At 38.7% G+C, this 18,092-nt stretch overlaps 1 protein-coding gene across 3 annotated transcripts in view; it reads left to right on the top strand.

The window, feature by feature from the left end:
- Positions 1 to 18,092, top strand: part of ELP4 (elongator acetyltransferase complex subunit 4) — a 238,843-nt gene that overhangs the window by 177,909 nt on the left and 42,842 nt on the right. The window contains exon 10 of one of the 3 annotated variants that reach the window (XM_046637840.1): positions 4,479 to 4,700. The exons of the other annotated variants lie outside the window; for them this stretch is intronic. Within the exon in view, the coding sequence (XP_046493796.1) occupies positions 4,479 to 4,499 (21 nt within the window). The 3' untranslated portion in view covers positions 4,500 to 4,700. Of the gene's footprint in view, positions 1 to 4,478; positions 4,701 to 18,092 lie in introns of those variants that run through there. 3 annotated transcript variants of the gene reach the window in all.

Below are 18,092 nucleotides of genomic sequence, written 5' to 3'. Positions count from 1 at the left end.
TGACATAGGAAATTCTCACTCTTAGACCCAGATTATTTCCTCCCTGCCATTCTCTTTCCTCTTCTGAAATGCCTGTTTCACAGATGTTGAAGTTTCTGGATCTAGTGTCCACTTCCCTTAACTTTTCTTTGTTTGATTTTATTGGCTCTTTCAATTTATATTCTGGGAGAATCTCTCTACTCTATCTTCCAGCTCACTAATTTCTTGCTTAGTATGTCCTTTCTCTTAGTCAATTGAAATTTTTTTTGATAGTCATATTCTTATTTTCCATGTTTTCTAACTGGTTCTTTTCCTAACAGCCTTTCTTACCTATCTGAGGATGCAATTCTACTGTGAAGTTTTCTTCTGTGTGCCTTATAAACTCTGTCCTTAGAGATAAGAACTGTTGAGTATCCATGAGTGTTTAAATGTTTAAATGTTGGGTGAGTCTTGATTAGACTCTTGTCTTTGTATTTGAGATGAATATGGGTCACGTTAGGGCTCTATTTCTTTTTACTGCACCGATCTTAGTCTGCCTCTGGAGCTAGAGGGGCTGGACAAGACCTGCCCCAGGTAGAAATGCCAGTAGCTGTCTTTTAGGGGGGGTTTCCCTGGGCCTTGGGGAATTTAGTAGCTACCTGGGGTCATTGTCCTAGTTCTTGAATTATATTTTTAAAGAATTGATTTCTATCAGTAATGTAGACTGATAAACCAATAACTCTATGATTTATTCCTGTGTTCTCTTTGTTTTTAGCAATTTGTTTTCTGATTTCTCATTTATTTGTCTTGACTACTTTCTTTTCTGTTTCTTATGCTTAGTGTTATCCTCTGGGCAATTTCTTCATTTGTTCTTGAAACACAACAAAGCCATTAAAGAGTTCTGTCTTATCTCAAATATTTTTTATCTAAACCCATGAAATGTAACTCTGATATTTAAATTTATATTTTAAAATTTTAGCAAGATGCAAGTCAAGGCATAATTTTAAAAGTTAGTTCTCAGTTATCTACAAGTGTATTATCCACATTTCAGATTATCTACATCAAAGATTTCAAGTTTTTATTGACAATGTCTCATCATTTCCTTGACCAAGGATCTTTTCATTTAAGTATTATAGGACGTATCTAAAATAGTCAAACTCATAGAAGCAGAAAATAGAATGGTGGTTGCCAGGGTCCTGGGAGAGGGGGAGATGGGGAATTGTTGCTCAGTGGTTATGAAGTTTTCTTTTATGCAAGATGAGTAAATTCTGTAAATCTTCTGTACACCATAGTACCTACGGTTAACAATACTATATTGTTCACATTAAAATATGTTGAAGATAGATCTCGTGTTAAGTGTTCTTACCACGAAAAAAAAATCACAAAAGAAGACAAGGAAATTTTTGGAGGTGATGGATATGTTTAGTACTTTGATTGTGGTGATGGGATCATTAGTATATGCGTATGTCCCAACTCTTCAAGATGTATTAATTATTAAATGTGTTCAGTTTTTGTAGCTCAATTATATGTCAATAAAGCTAAATAAATACTTATTTACTGTAATCTAGCCAGATTTAGAATAGAAAAAGTTATAAATTAATTCCAGTAAAGGTGAGAGCCGGCAAATTTATAAACTGGTGCTTTGTTAAGCTCTGATTTCAACTAATACATTAGTACAAATGCCCTAAGAGATGGTGCTGGTTTTTAAGCTGTGCTTTTGGATTATCTCTGCCTACGATCTCCACTGCTGGTGTAATTAATCAACTAAGTGTGCAAGGAAAGTTGTTCTTGGTGTCCACAATTTTGTTTGAAATAAAAATGTGACTTCTTTCCCCATTTTCCTTTTACATATGAAATGAAAATGTAGACTTTTCTTTGGCAGCACATCCTCTTGGTCTTTAAAATATTTGAAACCTAACTCCAAGTCTGTAAAAGGGAGTCCTTGATTAATTGATTTTATTAAATTTCCTGCTGTGTAACAATTCTCTGATCTGTACATCATTGAATATTTTCAGTATTTGAGTCAAAATCATTGGAGTGAAAGAATCGAAGTTCAAAATGGACAATTGCTGGTGTGGAGTTCACTCAGAACCAAGTGTCCTGAGTAGGAAAACAGCATGCATAGAACAGTTTGGTGCCAATTGGGAATAAGGTGGTGAGAAGTCATGTGTAGAAACTAGATTAGAAATACCTTACCCAAGATTTTCAATCCAAGGGTCTCTGTCTCCAAGAAAAGTCTTTGGAGGCCGATTAAGTTTATGCAGAGAACAGGGAAGTGTAATGCCTACTGAAAGGGCCAAATAAGTGTTGGGTGTTAAGCGCAGACATGTGCAAACGACTGATACTAAACCTCTCTAAACGAAGCCCGTGTCTCCAGGAAGGAGTTTATCCTGGTCGTTATTATACTCTGCCTTGGTGCTTGCAGACGTGGATTTTCATCCCAGCTCTGCCACTTACTGTCTGACTTGAAGCAAGTATCTTAGTCTAATTCTGAGTCTCTTTCCTCATCTTGAGTAAAATGGGGTACTAATAAAACTATCTACCTTGTTCTAAGGATTAAATGATAAGATACTTGTGAATTGTCCAGTACAGTAACCAGCACATCTTAATACTCAATTTGTGTTAGCTACAACAGTAAGTAATATCATTATTACTGCAGTCTCGTATGGGAAACAAGATTTATGCCCAGGATAAGTCAAATGCCAGTTGAAGATAATAATAGATTAAGTCGCTAGTTATTACTGTACATATGCAGAGAATGCTGTAGGAAATAAGCCTTCTCTGATCACATATATGAAGAGCATACATGTGCACACTCCCTTAGCAAGCTGTTTGTTGCCTTCCTCGTATTTAGCACAATCTTTAGTCTTCGTTTGTTACTAGCTGCTTCTCTGCCTTCCCCGCTATACTGTAGGCTCTTTCACTATGGGGGGCCATGTTTCTCTTATTCATTCCTTGCATCCCCAGCACCCTGATACAGAGTAGGCACTCAAATATTTGCTGAATATGCGAATTAGAGAGAGGGGGAATTCTTGTTGGCCAGCATTAGCAGAGCAGCATTATGGGGAAGATTAAATTTGAAATTGATCTTGAAAAATGAACACGATTTAAATGGACAGAAAGAGGCAAAAATGCATTTTGGGTTGGGGTTGAAAGAAAAATATGTTAATAGGCATGAAATAACTAAAACACAGTGAGTAGACACAATGAGTAAGAATGGAGTCATTTGATTTTAGAGAAAAAGAGACCAATGAAATAAACTTTTCATACCTCTTGATTTTACAGATGAGAAAAATAAGACCCAGATAATGACAGAATCAGGATTAGAATCCAGGTCTTTTCTATACCTTGTAACTAACAGAGCTGGCAACATAAGAGGGAAGACTAGAAGCCATGGCTTTAGGCAGACAGTTCCATGGAGGAGAAACTGGGTGGGGAGGTAACTATAAGCAAGGAGCCTACTTAGGAAGGAATTGTGATACTCCAAGCCCACACTGATAAGGGAGACAAGCGATAGAGCAGGAGGAGATGGACGTTATGTTTTATTATGCTCTTTTAGATTGGATTTTAATATTTATGGTTACAGTAAACGAGGGCCAAGGAGAAAACTGGGAAGGTGGATACAACACTCTGTACTGTAACTCAAGTCTGTTATATTACACTTGAACCCTGCGTAAATATAAAAAGCAAAATGTGCTTTATTTGTAGATATTCCTTACGAAAAAGCAAACAGGTTCCATAACACCTAGGGGTAATCAAAAGCTTATCTGGGATACTTTTGGAAATGGAGGCACTGTGTGTGCTCTGTGGTATTAGGTGCCCTCATAACAAATCACGTGCAGAGGAGCTACAGACAGACAGACCTCTCAGAAGTGGGCTGGCGGCTTCTGACAGCGCTGTCAAGTCGACTTTCAGAGCCAGGAATTCAGCCAGGCCCGTGGGAATCATTTCCTCTGTAAATTGTCTTTAGTGGGAATATAAGAAAAGCACCAGCAAAGTAATAATTACCTCCTCTGTGTCGTCAGAGGGGCCTAGGTTAGGAAAATGCCACTTTGAAATTAATTTTATTGTTTTTTAATCTACCTGGAGTTATTCTGTTATTCTTTCATTAAATTTATAGCACATCTGTACGTGATCTGTTTTTCTCATGTAGTTATGGGTCCAGAAAGTCAGTGTGATGATAAAGATAAATATGTGCCTCAGAATTATTTTAGACTCTCTCTATAGTTTTTTAAATCAAATATTTTGACCAAATTAACCATGTTAGTCATGTATTTAATAGACTGATAACAGCTTTAGCCTTTTATTATTTTCCTTTCTTCACTTAAAAAATTATATTACTTGATGAATTAAATCATAAACCTGCAAATTAAAAACTGGCCCACACTACAACTTCATATTAATGATGCAGCTGATGGAAATAAGTATCAATAACCCAAAGATGCATAGTGCTGGGGACAAAGGTGGCATTTTACATTTTTATTAACACTTGTAATTTTCTCCTGCTTGATTTCTTTTAGGCCAAGCCCGATTTCTTCTAAACCATGGGTCAGTGAGCTCATGCTGCTTCTCATGTGAATGATGGGCTTAATTCTGCAGAGATACCCCAGCTCCAGTACCTAGGTCTAGCTGCCATCATTATGAACAACCTAGAAAAAAAAGTATGAATTCAAATGCATTGTTTTCCTTATTTTCACTAACTATGGCAGTCCTGGACACCATCAGAATTTTATATATTTGTGAAACATTACATTTTTAAATGTTATTAATGTGGTAGTAACAAAATAGCATCAAACGAGCAAAATATTCGGTTATATATATTTGGTATCTTTCCTTGTTAAACCTCAGAGGGAGAGAAAACAATACCTTTAATTTAAATAGTCTTAATAAGGTAAAGTTTTGTATTTAGTAAATGGTCTCCTAACCGAACGTAAGTTTAAGAACAAGTGGGTTTTCCCAGAGCGGGGTGATAAATCTGCTGGAGTTGCTCTTCTCTGTCCTCCCGATGAAAACAATATTACATTAATAAATCTAAGAGGCTTCTATTAGCTTGATAAATAAGTACGTTTAAAATACAAGTTAGAAAAGGATTTGTTTAAATACTTTATCATACTATTCTAGTGCTGTCAAATACAATTTTCATTTTTAAAAGATTTTAGTTGGAAATTTAATCTTTGCAAATATTAATAGCAGCTTACAGCAGGTAAGCTGTAAAATAGCACTGGGTGCTGTCTATTTAGTTTCTGGTTGAAAAAGCACAGCAGCACTTTAGTTCATTACCTTTGAAAACAGTAACAAGATAATACAGCTGCCTCTGATTAAGATGTAAATTCTTTCTAATTAGAATGTAAATTCTTACATTTAGATGAAGACATCAATTGTCAGGACGCCATATGATATCTTCTTCCACCTTGCCTGAATGCAGCCTCACTGCTCATCCGTGGCACTGAAATAGTTTTGCCATCCCTTTGTTCTCTGATTCTTGTAATATTCTCTCTTCATGTTCCCTTTTCACATTGCTTTTGTTTGTTTTCCCCTTGCATCTGATATTGTTGTGCCTTGGGATTTTGCAGAAATTTGGAATGAAAATTGAGTTCAGTCAGTGCCAGTATTTGCTTGTGCCTCAATTACTTCTGCTGAATTTTCCTCAATGCAAATCAGGCGGGTTGCATAAAGTGGTGCATGTATTTGAAATAATTAATTTTCCGTAAAATGATGGATCAAGTCCAATCAACCTTCATGAAATCTAAATAATAGAATAGAGAATTAGAAATTAATTAACATTTTGTGTTGTTAATGCTTTTAGTATAAACTAGCAATGGTAAGTTTTACTGTTGATTCTAACTTTTGCTTTATTAAATGTTAATGAAAATCTTCTGCTTCAATCATTTCTTGCCAGAAATATACTAAGAAGGAATCCTTTATCAGTAACACTGACAGAAAGGTTTTGAAGATTATATAAACAATTAACCAGGGAGTTGAATTATTCGTGCTTCTCTTTAACGAGGACTAGTGAAAGTTTTATCTTGAATAATGTACACCAGTTCATAGATATTTCCTGTTATGTCGGATAAGTCCATGAGCCTGCACAAGGCCATGAACCTTTCTTTTGCATCATGTTTCTTCAACCAGAAGTGGTATGACTCCAGAGGCTAGCCAGCTCAACCAACCACAGTGCCAGGGAAGGAGAAACCTGGAAGTGGACAGAATGCTTTACAGATAGAAGGGCGCCTCTCTAGATTTTCTTAGCTTTTTTTTATAGAAAATTTCAAACATACACAAAAGCAGAGACTAATATAGTGAACCCCTATGTACCCATCAAACATCATCAACTATCAAGCGGCAAAACATACAAACCTGAAATAAAAACAACATGCAAATAATAGAGAAGAATGTGCAATAGGAAGTGCAGTTAGAGAAAATGAGTGCTGTGGATGCTTAGAGAAGATTAGTTTGTGCTGAATGGGCAGAGAAGAAGAGAAAGAACATTCTAGGCAGAAAGGAGATGCCATAAGAAAAGATGTAGGAATGAGCAGAATCCATGATAATTTAGAAGAGACTAGCGTGCTTTGATCACAACTCCATGTTTGTATGTAAAAGTGGTTGTGGTAAGATGGAAGGATTTGAGAGCCAGGCAATATGTTTTAGTACTAATTGGCCAAAAAAATAGTTCCGGCCTGGAGTGACAGCGTCAAAAATACCTTCTCTGGGCCGGCCCGGTGGCACAGCGGTGAAGTTCACTTGTTCTGCTTCTCAGCGGCCTAGGGTTGAGCAACGTTAACTCCATCTGTATAATCTTAACGCCTCTTGACCACATAAAGCAGCATGTCACAGGTCCTGGGGTTAGAATGTGGATGTCTTTGAGGGACCATTATTCTGCCTAGCACAAGTTTCTTTCATATCTGCTCACCAGTAACCACTCTCATAGAACATCGAGACAGAAATTCTTCATTGCCTCAGAAAGGAATTCTTTCTCTGATTTAAAATAATGTTTATCATTTTAGCTGCCTTTGAGAAAAAGAAAAAAGAGAAATTAAACACTACAAATCACAAGAATTATACAACCAGATATAAGCATTCTTACAAAACTGTATACTAAAATCAGTCATTGCGGACATGACCAAAAAGTTGTGTTTCAAAGAGTAAGAAGCTAGCATTTTGGGGGGCTGGCCCAGAGGTGTAGTGGTTAAGTTGACACGCTCCACTTCAGCAGCCCAGGGTTCACGGGTTCTGATCCCAGGCGCAGACCTACACAGCACTCATGAAGCCATGTTGTGGCGGCATCCCACATATAAAGAAGAGGAAGATTGGCATGGATGTTAGCTCAGGGACAATCCTCCTCACACACACGCAAAAAAAGTTAGCATTTTTTGAGTGCTTACTATGTGGCAGACACTATAATAAATATGTTAGAGATATGATTGCCTTTTAATCTTTAAACACCCCCTAAGTAAATTTTCCTCCTTTTAATGATAAGGAAGCTAAAGCTGGAAGACTTTAGGTAACTTCCCAAAAGACACACGGTTAATGAGAGATCTCAAAATCTTCCTGCTCCCCCATGCTGAATTCTGTGAAATGTCAGCTGTGTCCATCAGTCAAGAAACAATTTTTTCAGTAGTGGTTAAGATCAAGGCATTTAAAGTATTGTGGAATCAACAAATAGGAGATACAATCCCTGCCTTCAGTGAATTTGTAATCTAGTTTTAGAAATGAGGCGAAAACATGTGGAAGGTAGGATAGCGTAGTGTTTTAGGATGGATTTGGGCAGCTTGGGTTAGAAGCCTGCTCTTTTACAACGTAATCTTTTACTACACGTGGGCCTGGTCTCCCTTCCCTCCTCATGAGTTTGTGACGGAGATGAACTGCACATGAAATCCCTTAGCCGGGATCTGGCACAGAGCAAGCTCTCGGGAAACGGTAGCTGCTGTTATTGTAGTAAAATCCTAACAGTACAAAGGCTGAGTTAATGATTACCCAGTCAAGGGACATAGGCGTTCAGTGAAAGAAAAGCTAATTGTCAAGTGAGTGATTTCATGTTAAACTTGCAGGCATATACAAAGATTTCTTTTGTTTATGAATAGCATGACTGGCAGTATGGTGTAGTGGTTAAATGCGCTAGCTCTGGAGAAGATTATCTGGTTTCAAATTCCATCTCTTTACTAATTTGTCTGTGCTTCAGTTTCCTCATTTGTAAAATGGGAATAAGTATAGTACCTACATCATGGGGCTGATGAAGGGATTAACTGAATATGCAAAATGCTTAGAAGACTATCCGGCACATTCTTAGTGCCACGTAAGTGTCACTATTAGTATCAAGGATACACCTGGCGTTGCCATCATATACCAGCATATGCCATCAGTGAGCCATTGTAGTTGACAGTGACTGTCTCAGTTTCACGTGGCCATACAAGTGATTTGCATAGCTGGACAACATCGCCAGTAGGAAGGACATTGTACAGGGATGTACCATGTGCCTACAGTGTAGCTGGCAGTATGCCTTGGGTAATACAAAATGGCAGCACTCTCCATTTTTATAAACCTCCCTCACCAGTTGAGGAGACAAAACTGATGGTGGATGAAATACACTAATTAAGTGCTAACATGAGGGTTAAACTGACTCCGAGTGCAATAGGAATTCAGAGAAAGGAGAAATCATTATGGATCATGTCACCTTCTAGAGAAAATAGGGCTTGAACAAGTCCTGGAATAATGGGTGAGATTTTATGGACTGGTAAGAAGATAATGGACAGTTCTGAATATAAGAAACTGCCCCAAGCCTGAAGCCTCATGCAATTTTTGTTCTAACCTTTCTCCCCACTCGTTAAATAAAGAGCAGCAAAGAAAGGAAAAGTGAGTGAGGAAGCTACAGGTGCCACACGCCTGTGGAGTCATAAATAAATGCTTGTTCTGTTGAAGGGATTTAAGAACAAAGGATCCATAGATAGAATTTAGAGGCTCCAGAACTTGAGGGGAAGAGAAGTTTACATCTTTATTTTCACTAACCCCCCACTGAAATTTGGTGTTTTCTTAATCATGAATATGGGCAGCAAACCACAGTAGCATTAGCAGTAACCATGACTTTGTCATCAGTAGAAATCACAGATTTTTTTCATGTGAGATTATAACTATGCAGGTATCTCAAAATATCATTTATATTCATCTCCTTTGATAAATTTTCAGCCCACTGCTACTCTTGTTATTTAATAGTTTTTTTTAAAGCACAGATATTATTATATCGAAAATGTTTATTATTTGATAACATTCCAATGCAATGTGTTTCCTTTGTAATCCAGTGTATTTTATTTTATTCACTTAAAAGCGTTATTCTGAGAGGGGTTCATAGGTTTTACCACAATGACAAAGGAGTCTGTGGCACTAGGATAATGCTTCCATTTATGGACTTGGGACTATATTTTTTGGTTACCGCATCTGTAGTTAACTCATACTGAATTTACAGTCAACTAAAATCCCTTTTTTTAACATGTTAGTTTAGGCTATATTTATTCCCTAATATGGGCAACTACCATTACTATCCAGCCAGTAGCAACTGATTGACAAATATCATGAAATTCTTAGAGCATCATTTTATAAATATTCCTACCTTCTTAAATATAGAATTTAGCATTAAGGACCTGAGGTGATATTCTGCAAGATATTTTCTATATGCATATATATCTGCCAAACAAAAATTATATGTTTCTTTTTTCCCCTGTTTTATTGAGATATAATTGACATATAACATTGTATTAGTTTGAAGTATAAAACATAATGATTTCATATATGTGTGTTTTGCAAAATGGTTACTGCAGTAAGTTTAGTTAACATCCATCACTTCACATAGGTAAAAAAATTTTCTTTCTTGCGATGAGAACTTTTAAGATTTACTCTCTTAGCAACTTTCAAATATATATGCAATATTGTTAACTATAGTCATTATTGCTGTACATTAGATCCCCAGAATTTATGTCTTATAACTGGAAGCTTATACCTTTTGACCACCTTCACCCATTTCCCCCACCCTCCAGCCCTTGCCTCTGGCAACCACCAGTGTGTTCTCTGTTTCTGCTTCTGTTCAGTTTTTTTAGGTTCCACATAGAAGTGAGATCTTACAGTATTTATCTTTCTCCATCCAATTTATTTCACTTAGCACCATGGCCTCAAGGTTCATCCATGTTGTCACAAATGGCAGGATTTCCTTCTTTTTTATGGCCAAATAATATTCCAGTGTGTGTGTGTGTGTGTGTATGTGCACTACGTTTTCTTTATCCATTCATCCATCAGTGGACACTTAGGTTGTTTCCATGTCTTGGCTATTGTAAAAAATGCTACAGTGAACGTGAGGGTGTAGATATCTCTTCAAGATAGTGATTTCATTTCCTTCAGATATATACCCAGACATGGAATTGCTGGATCATCTGGTAGTTATATTTGTTATTTGTTGTGGGATCTCCGTACTGTTTTCCATAGTGGCTGCACCAGTTCACATTCCCAGCAACAGTGCACAAAAGTTCCCTTTCCTCCACATCCTCGTCAACATTTCTCTCTTGTCTTTTTGATGAAAGCCATTCTAACAGGTGTGAGGTGATAGCTCATTGTGGTTTTGATTTGCATTTCCCAGTCATTAGTGATATTAAGCACTTTTTCCTGTACCTGTTGGCCGTTCGTATGTGTTATTTGGGAAAATTTCTATTCACTTCCCCCGGCCACTTTTTAATCAGATTGTTTGTTTTTTACTATTGAGTTGTATGAGTTCTTTGTATATTTTGGATGTTAACCCCTTAACGGATATAGCATTTACAAATATTTTCTCCCATTCCTTAGGTTGCCTTTTTAATTTACCAATGGCTTCCTTTCCTGTGCAGAAGATTTTTAGTTTGATGTAGTCTGACTTGTTTATTTTTGCTTTTGTTCCCTTTGCTTTTGGTGTCAAATCCAAAAAATCATTGCCCAGACTGATGTCAAGCAGCTTACTCTCTATGTTTTCTTCTAGGAGTTTTATGACTTCAGGTCTTATGTTCAAGTCTTTAATCCATTTTGAGTTGATTTTTGTGTATGGTGAGAGATACTGGTCCAGTTTCTTTCTTTTGAATGTGGCTGTCCAGTTTTCCCAGCACCATTTATTAAAGAGACAGTCCTTGCCACATTGTATATTCTAGGCTCCTTTGACAAAAATTAACCATATACAAGTGGGTTTATTTCTGGGCTCTCTGTTCTTTTCCATTGATCAGTGTGTCTGTTTTTATGCCAACACTGTACAGTTTTGATTACTATAGCTTTGTAATACAGTTTGAAATCAGAGAGCATGATGCCTCCAGCTTTGTTCTTCTTTCTCAAGATTGCTGTGGCTATTTGGGGTATTTTGTGATTCCATACAAATCTTAGGTTAGTTTATTCTATTTCTGTGAAAAATGCCATTGGAATTCTGATAGGGAGTGCATTAAATCTGTATATTGCTTTGGGTAGTATGGACATTTTAACAATATTAATTCTTCCAATCCATGAGCACAGAATATCTTTCCGTTTGTGTCTTTTTGCGATTTCTTTCATCAATGTCTTATAGTTGTCAGCATACAGATCTTTCACCTACTTGGTTAAATTTATTCCTAGATATTTATTTTTTTGATGTAATTGTAAATGGATTGTTTTCTTAATTTTCTTTCTGATAGTTCATTGTTAGTTTATAGAAATGCAACTTATTTTTGTATATTGATTTGTATCCCGCAACTTTGCTGAAGTCATTTATTCTAACAGTTTTTTGGTGGAGTCTTCAGGGTTTTCCTTATATGATATCATATCATTGCAAATAGTGACAGTTTACCTCTTCCTTTTCAATTTGGATGCCTTTTATTTCCTTTTATTGCCTAATTGCTTTGGCTAGGACTTCCAATACTACATTGAATAGGAGTAGTGAGAGTGGGCACCCTTGTCTTGTTCCTGACCTTAGAGTAAGCGCCTTCAGCTTCTCACCACTGAGTAGGATGTCAGCTGTGGGCTTGTCAAATGTGGCCTTTATTATATTGAGATACTTTCCCTCTATACCCAGTTTCTTGATAGCTTTTATCATGAGTCAATGTTGAATTTTGTCAAACTTTTTCTGCATCTATTGAAATGATCATAAGATTTTTATCTTTCATTTTGTTTGTGTGGTGTATCACACTGACTGATTTGCCGATGTTGAACCATCCTTTCATCCTTGGAATAAATCCCACTTGATCATGGTGTATCATCCTTTTGATGTATTTTCTATAGGCAGATATATCTGCCAAACAAAAATTATGTATTTCTTTTAAAAACAGTGGTACTTTTGGGTTTGTTTCGTGGGGTACAGGATAGAGAAGGGCAGTTATGCTTATTATTGTTGTGTAAAAACCACCCCAAAACTTAGTGATATAAAACAATCATTTTATTACATCCAAGGCTTCTGAGAGTCAGGAATTTGAACAGGACGTGGCAGGTATGCTCCATGGATGTGCTGTTCATGATGTTTGGGTCCTCAGCTGGAAAGATTTGATGGCTGAAGTTACGAATCAACTAGGAGCATCTTCACTCATGTGTCTAGTGGTGCATGCTGGTCATAGGCTGCGACCTCAGTTGAGGCTGTCATCCAGAGCACCTGTGTGTAGCCTTTCCATGTGGCCAGTGCTTCCTTACAGCATGGTGGGCTCTTCTTCTGGTGGTTGAACTGCGTAGATGGCAGTTCAGGGCTCCAAAAGTGAGTGTCCTAGAAAACAAGGTAGAAGCTGCCTGGCTTTTTCTGACCTATGATGAAGCATCACATCTGCCAGACTCTTGTGATTGAAACAGCCACAAGGCCACCCAGATTCAAGAGGAGAAAAATTCAACCTGCCACTTGACCACACCGTACAAGGTGACACTGTGCAAGAGTGGATGGGATGGTGATGCTGTGCAGTTATCTTTGGAAAATACAGTCTGCACCTATGACGTGGTAGTTTAAAGTATCTGAACCAACGGTCTGCTCTGACACAGTCTTTGTGGAATGATTAAAGATGAAAGATCATTTGTCCAAATGACTCAGACTTGAAGTTGAGGTTTATAGTTATGTTACCTACTATTCTATTATTGAAAGTTCCCCTTTTTTAGGTTTGGAGGAAGGATGTATATTCTTTTCCAAATTTGAAATTTTTATTTCCCTAAAAGTTGTAACTCTGTGTGTTTATCAACAGAAGATCTGAAAGCCACAAGTGTTACCTGACACATCTAATAATGAGAGGGAAAAAATATTTCATATTTTGTCCACTAAAATTTTTAATTACTGAGAAATCACAGATGACAGTTTATTATCCTAGAAGAAACATCAGGGTGAATTGTATAGTATGTGAATTATATTGCAATAAAAGTTTTTTAAAAAAGAACCATAAACAAATATTGAATTCCAACTAATGATATGCATGCCGAAGTGGTTAAGGTGAAGTGTACTGATGTCTGCAGATTGCTTGAAATTCACCAAAAATAAGATGGGCTGGTGGGTGATAGATGTTTAGAAAGTGATAAAGCAAGTATAGAAAAAGGCTAGTCGTACAACTTAGGTGGTGTGTGGTCTATAAAAAAAAAAATCTTTCAACTTTCCTATATGTTTCAAATTTTTCACAATAAAATATTGTGAAAAATCAGGAGATACCACTACACAGCCACAAGAATATCTAAAAAAGAAAGAAAAGTGGATTTTTTAGGATATTTTCTTCATTAAAAGTTCTGACCCAGTTTTGGTGAAGTGAAGTAAGTCATATTGCCTGCCAGGCCACATATTTTTATTCATGTAATTGGATAATTCCTTGGTGATAGAGAAGGCAGAGGGAAGAGTTAGGGACAACCTCACCGCAGTTCTGTGACTGCAGTCAGAGCCTTCCAGACAAATAATTGCAGTTAACACAGTTTTACCACCAGAGAAACTAAAACTCTAAACTTCCTGTATAAACAGAGCATAATCTCCATTTCGAATGCCATTTGCCCTGCTAAAATCTGATACCCCTTTTTTCTCTTTAGGCAATTACTTTTAATTTTTTTCTTTTCTTTGACCTCAGCAATATGTTCCCTGTTTACATTATTCATGGAATCATGAAGGGTCACTATTGTCTGCCCAATCCCAAAATAGTTTGGCACCTTTTCAAATTGTTTTGCTTGAATTGTACTGAAGCGGGAACCCGCTGACGCAGGCATGTGCTCCAGCGCTCTGGGCTCTGGTCAGGCCATGGAAGACAGATAACAAGACTGAGAGTGTCTTTGAGTTGCTAAGCAAAGAGCAGTTGGTGAGGAATAGTAAAACTTTAGGATTTTTTAAGTCCTGCGGTAAAATTTGGACTCACTGAAACATTTATACCGAACTGAGACTGGTACTAACTAAGAATTGGGGTCATTCAGCAGAAAAGCTGTTGAGTGGACTGCCCGTCTGAGGTGTCCACCAATGGCTGGTACGACTGTGAGAGGCCGTGCAGAACCCCTGCGCTTAAGACACAGCAGCATAGTGAGGAAGAGAAGTTGGAGAGGACACCAGGGCGTGAACACACTCGCACTGCAAGATGGAGCAGAAAGGAGGCGGGTGCCAAGGAGCAGATGGAGGAGTCCTGTCCCCCTGGCTCTCTTGCCCAGCCTGAGAAGCCAGGCCAGGGGAGTCTGTGATCACGGCTCAGAAATGGGGGCTATTGCTTAACGTTTAAGCTGCCCCATCAGTCAAAATTGCCGTTCAATATGCTCCTTACTCCCTGTTTTGTGTTTCCTCTTGGATTCCTGTCAGAAACTTGGCAGCTTGGGAAGCTGACTCCTATTTTGTTCTGCTTAAGACTCTTACTTCCAAGTACATATTCCGGCTCTGTGTGCCCAGGTTTGCTGTCTGCATGGTTGAATGTTGTCCCTGGAAAGATGTACTTTTGAGCTGGTATGAAGTCAATGACTTGCCTTCAGCATTGATGAGGAAGTTCTGAAGTTTCTGTTTCAAGGCTTTGACATGTCAGCGTGTATAAATCTAGTCTGATGCCAAGCTGCCTTATGCCAATAGGGTCCTTTTGATCTCAGTGTGCAAGATTTTCCTTGTGGCTTTTAACCTGTTGCCATTCAAAGAAACAGAAAATTATAAGATTATGATCTATAACATAGATTTTAGTCACGAATTTAATTAGTACTGTACCACAACACTGCTTTTGTCGTTAGACTTTTTAACTGTGTTTTTTAAAAAATCTGTTTTCTAAAACCATGCATTCAACTCCTGATTTTCCATTCAACCCATGAAGATGCTTCCCAGCGGCTCAGCTGGAATCTGGATTTGCCTTCTTTCATTCAGCACACTTTTGAACCAGTGGCAAGTCTTGTTGTGGGGGAATATTCGGGGTAGCAAATTCTAATTTGGCAGCACCCTGGGGACATTAATCAATCAGAAAATATAAATGAGCAAATCATTTCTCAGATGAAATGGTTCGATTGAGAATAATGTTGAAATGAAAACACCAAAATGTTGACCAATTAAAAACACGTTTACAATTCATAGGATCCTTGGTACGGTTAATTTTGTTTTTATGTGCCTTTATGGGGCTTGCCCTTTCAGCCTTTATAATTTAAATAACTGGCCCCACTTGTTAACTGCTCTGCTGAGTTCACCCTTACCACCTTACCCTGACTGGCCCCATAGGCTTCCTCACTTCCGTCACCACCCATCTCAGCCTGGGACGCAGCCCCGTTGCCAGCAGCTTCCACAGTGTGTTGTTGTGGAAATGTTAGTGATTCAAATTTTGGGTGAAAAATTGTAGTTTTACTGTAATTTATATCTTTATCACAATATAAACATTCATAGTGTTTCAGATATTTAAATAGCTGAAATGTTCCTCAGACAAAGAGCACACTAACAAGGTTGGCCGTCGGAAGTAGAAGACCTCCCACAGGAAACTTCAGACGTGTAATTTGTTTTTGTTGTTGTTGGTTTTTAATGTTTATTCTTTTGTCCAAAAAGCTGATGATTAAGACGTGAAAATTCAGGATGGAGGTAGCACTTGATTTCTTCTGCACAGATTGAAGGGAAGGGTGATCTCAGAAATACTGAGCTACTGTGAGTTTTTTTAAATGAAAAAAGAAAGTCATTCATTTTAAAATTCATACACAAAGTTTCTGATTACCCTTGTCTATGTTCAGATAGGTTAATAACCTATCATCTGTGACTTCTCAGTAGTAATCCCTAGTGCAAGTGCCTATTTAAAAATCCTCTGTGGAAGGAAGGGAGCCTTGCGGGGCCCACTAATTTGTAGGGCCCAGTGACAATGAAAATGTGAGGCTCCTTGTCCAAAAAACCGGAAAAGGTGCTATTAAAGGTACTAAAATAAGAAGCTTTTCCTTTCTTCCGGTGTTTTTGGAAAAACCTGTAACAGCGTTTTCATTTGGTAGTTTAGGTCCTGCCCCTTCAGGTACATGGACGCTCTGAGAGCACAGCCTGCTCACAGGCCCCCGGGGTCTCACCCGTGACTCATGGCTCAGCAGCCCATCAGATGTCGGGTTTCCCTCCTACCCACCATCAGACTAATGCGCTGTATCTTGGCCAGAGGTAGGGAATCAAGCCAGGCATCTCCCCTTCCCACAGCCCCACTGCCCCACTGCCCCAACCCGGGCAGCCTCCACACTGGAACAAGACAGCTGCCTGGATCAGAGGTGGGCGAGAAGCTTGCCCTGCCCAGTGCCCACCGATGCTCTGAGGCACTGCCAACCCTGGGCAGGAAGGCGACCTCCATGCCCCACTTCAGGATGCCGTAGAGTGCATGCCGGCCCTGGGCCTTTCCACACCCATGCCCAGGCCCTGAACAGGGCAGAGCAGCAGCATTCACTGGGGAGGGAGGGCAGAAAGTGGAAGCCAGTGAAGGTTGAAGCACCAGGGGATGGCAGAACCCATCCTGGGAGGTCAGGAGGGGACCGCACTGTGGCCACGCCCCCTCCCCTCTGTGTATGCTCCATTGTCCCGTCACACCTCACTTACAGAACACAAATTCAAATATAAAATTATTAAGAATTTTAAGACAGCAGTCACAGAGCATTACACTCCAAGCACCTGGCCCTTCTATGTGACCCCCCCACCCCCACCCCTGATGAAGCTGCCTACAGGCTAAACCCGGTCTGCCTGTGAAATCCTAAAGTAATGCTAACATCTGTTATGCCAGGCACTGTTCTAAGCACTTTACATGTATTGACTCCCTAATCCTCAGAAGAACTTATGAAGTGTGTACATTGTTATCCCCATTTTGCAGATGAAGTAACTGATGTCCTAGGTCACTCTGTAGTAAAGGGCACATCACAGATTCAAACCCAGGCAGTGTGCTCCTGAAGATCCTTATTAGGATCTGAAAAAGGAGTGAAAAACCTAGACATTCACTGACAAAGTAAATTACTTAGAAGCATTGTGCAGTGTTGGAGGCTTTGTCTTAAAGCAAAATTCCAGAAGATAAAATCCTGATTGATTACAGGTACATTGGGTACTCTCTGTTAGTAGGCCTTTGCCTTGATCTAGTTAAAGCATCAAAAGCAACAATCAGTAAAGAGGCTTCTCTGGGAAGTAATATCAGAGGACCAGAGAGAGAGAATGAAAAGCAGAGGGGTTTGTGGATCCTCCCAGAATTGGGACAGGTTAAAACCTCGGGTAGATGTCTACTCCAGCCCCACCATGTTGTCCTTTGGAAGGTCGTGCAGTTAACTAACAACAGAGCTGGGCCACCAACCTCTTTGTCCTGGACGAGGAAGTAGAAAGGCAGTGCCCACTCTATTATGTTCTTGGTACATGCTGAGACCCACTCCTTGAGAAGGATGTTCTGGAAAGAAAAGGAACATGGATCAGGGAAGTGTTGACATCTCCCCTGATCCTGGCTCTGTTGTCCTCTTGTCTCTCTTATTAAAGGGGATTCATGTTTCCTGTGTAAAATTACTAATGTTGTTAATCATAATTTCTATTATAAAATCGCTATTTTGATTGAAATTGCTATAATAAAATCTTGACTAATTATCATGGAGGAATTGCTTGGTCAGCCTATCTAACCCATCTCTTCAAGATGGGATTCAAAGATCCTATGCAGTGTGGTCCTTGACGCCTGTGCCTTCAAATCGCCATCTAACCCATCTCTTCAAGATGGGATTCAAAGATCCTATGCAGT

This window comes from Equus quagga, chromosome 14 (assembly GCF_021613505.1).
Source record: "Equus quagga isolate Etosha38 chromosome 14, UCLA_HA_Equagga_1.0, whole genome shotgun sequence".
NCBI classification, from domain to species: domain Eukaryota; kingdom Metazoa; phylum Chordata; class Mammalia; order Perissodactyla; family Equidae; genus Equus; species Equus quagga.
The sequence above is the reverse complement of the archived record's forward strand: the minus strand, read 5'-3'. Positions and strand labels throughout refer to the sequence as shown.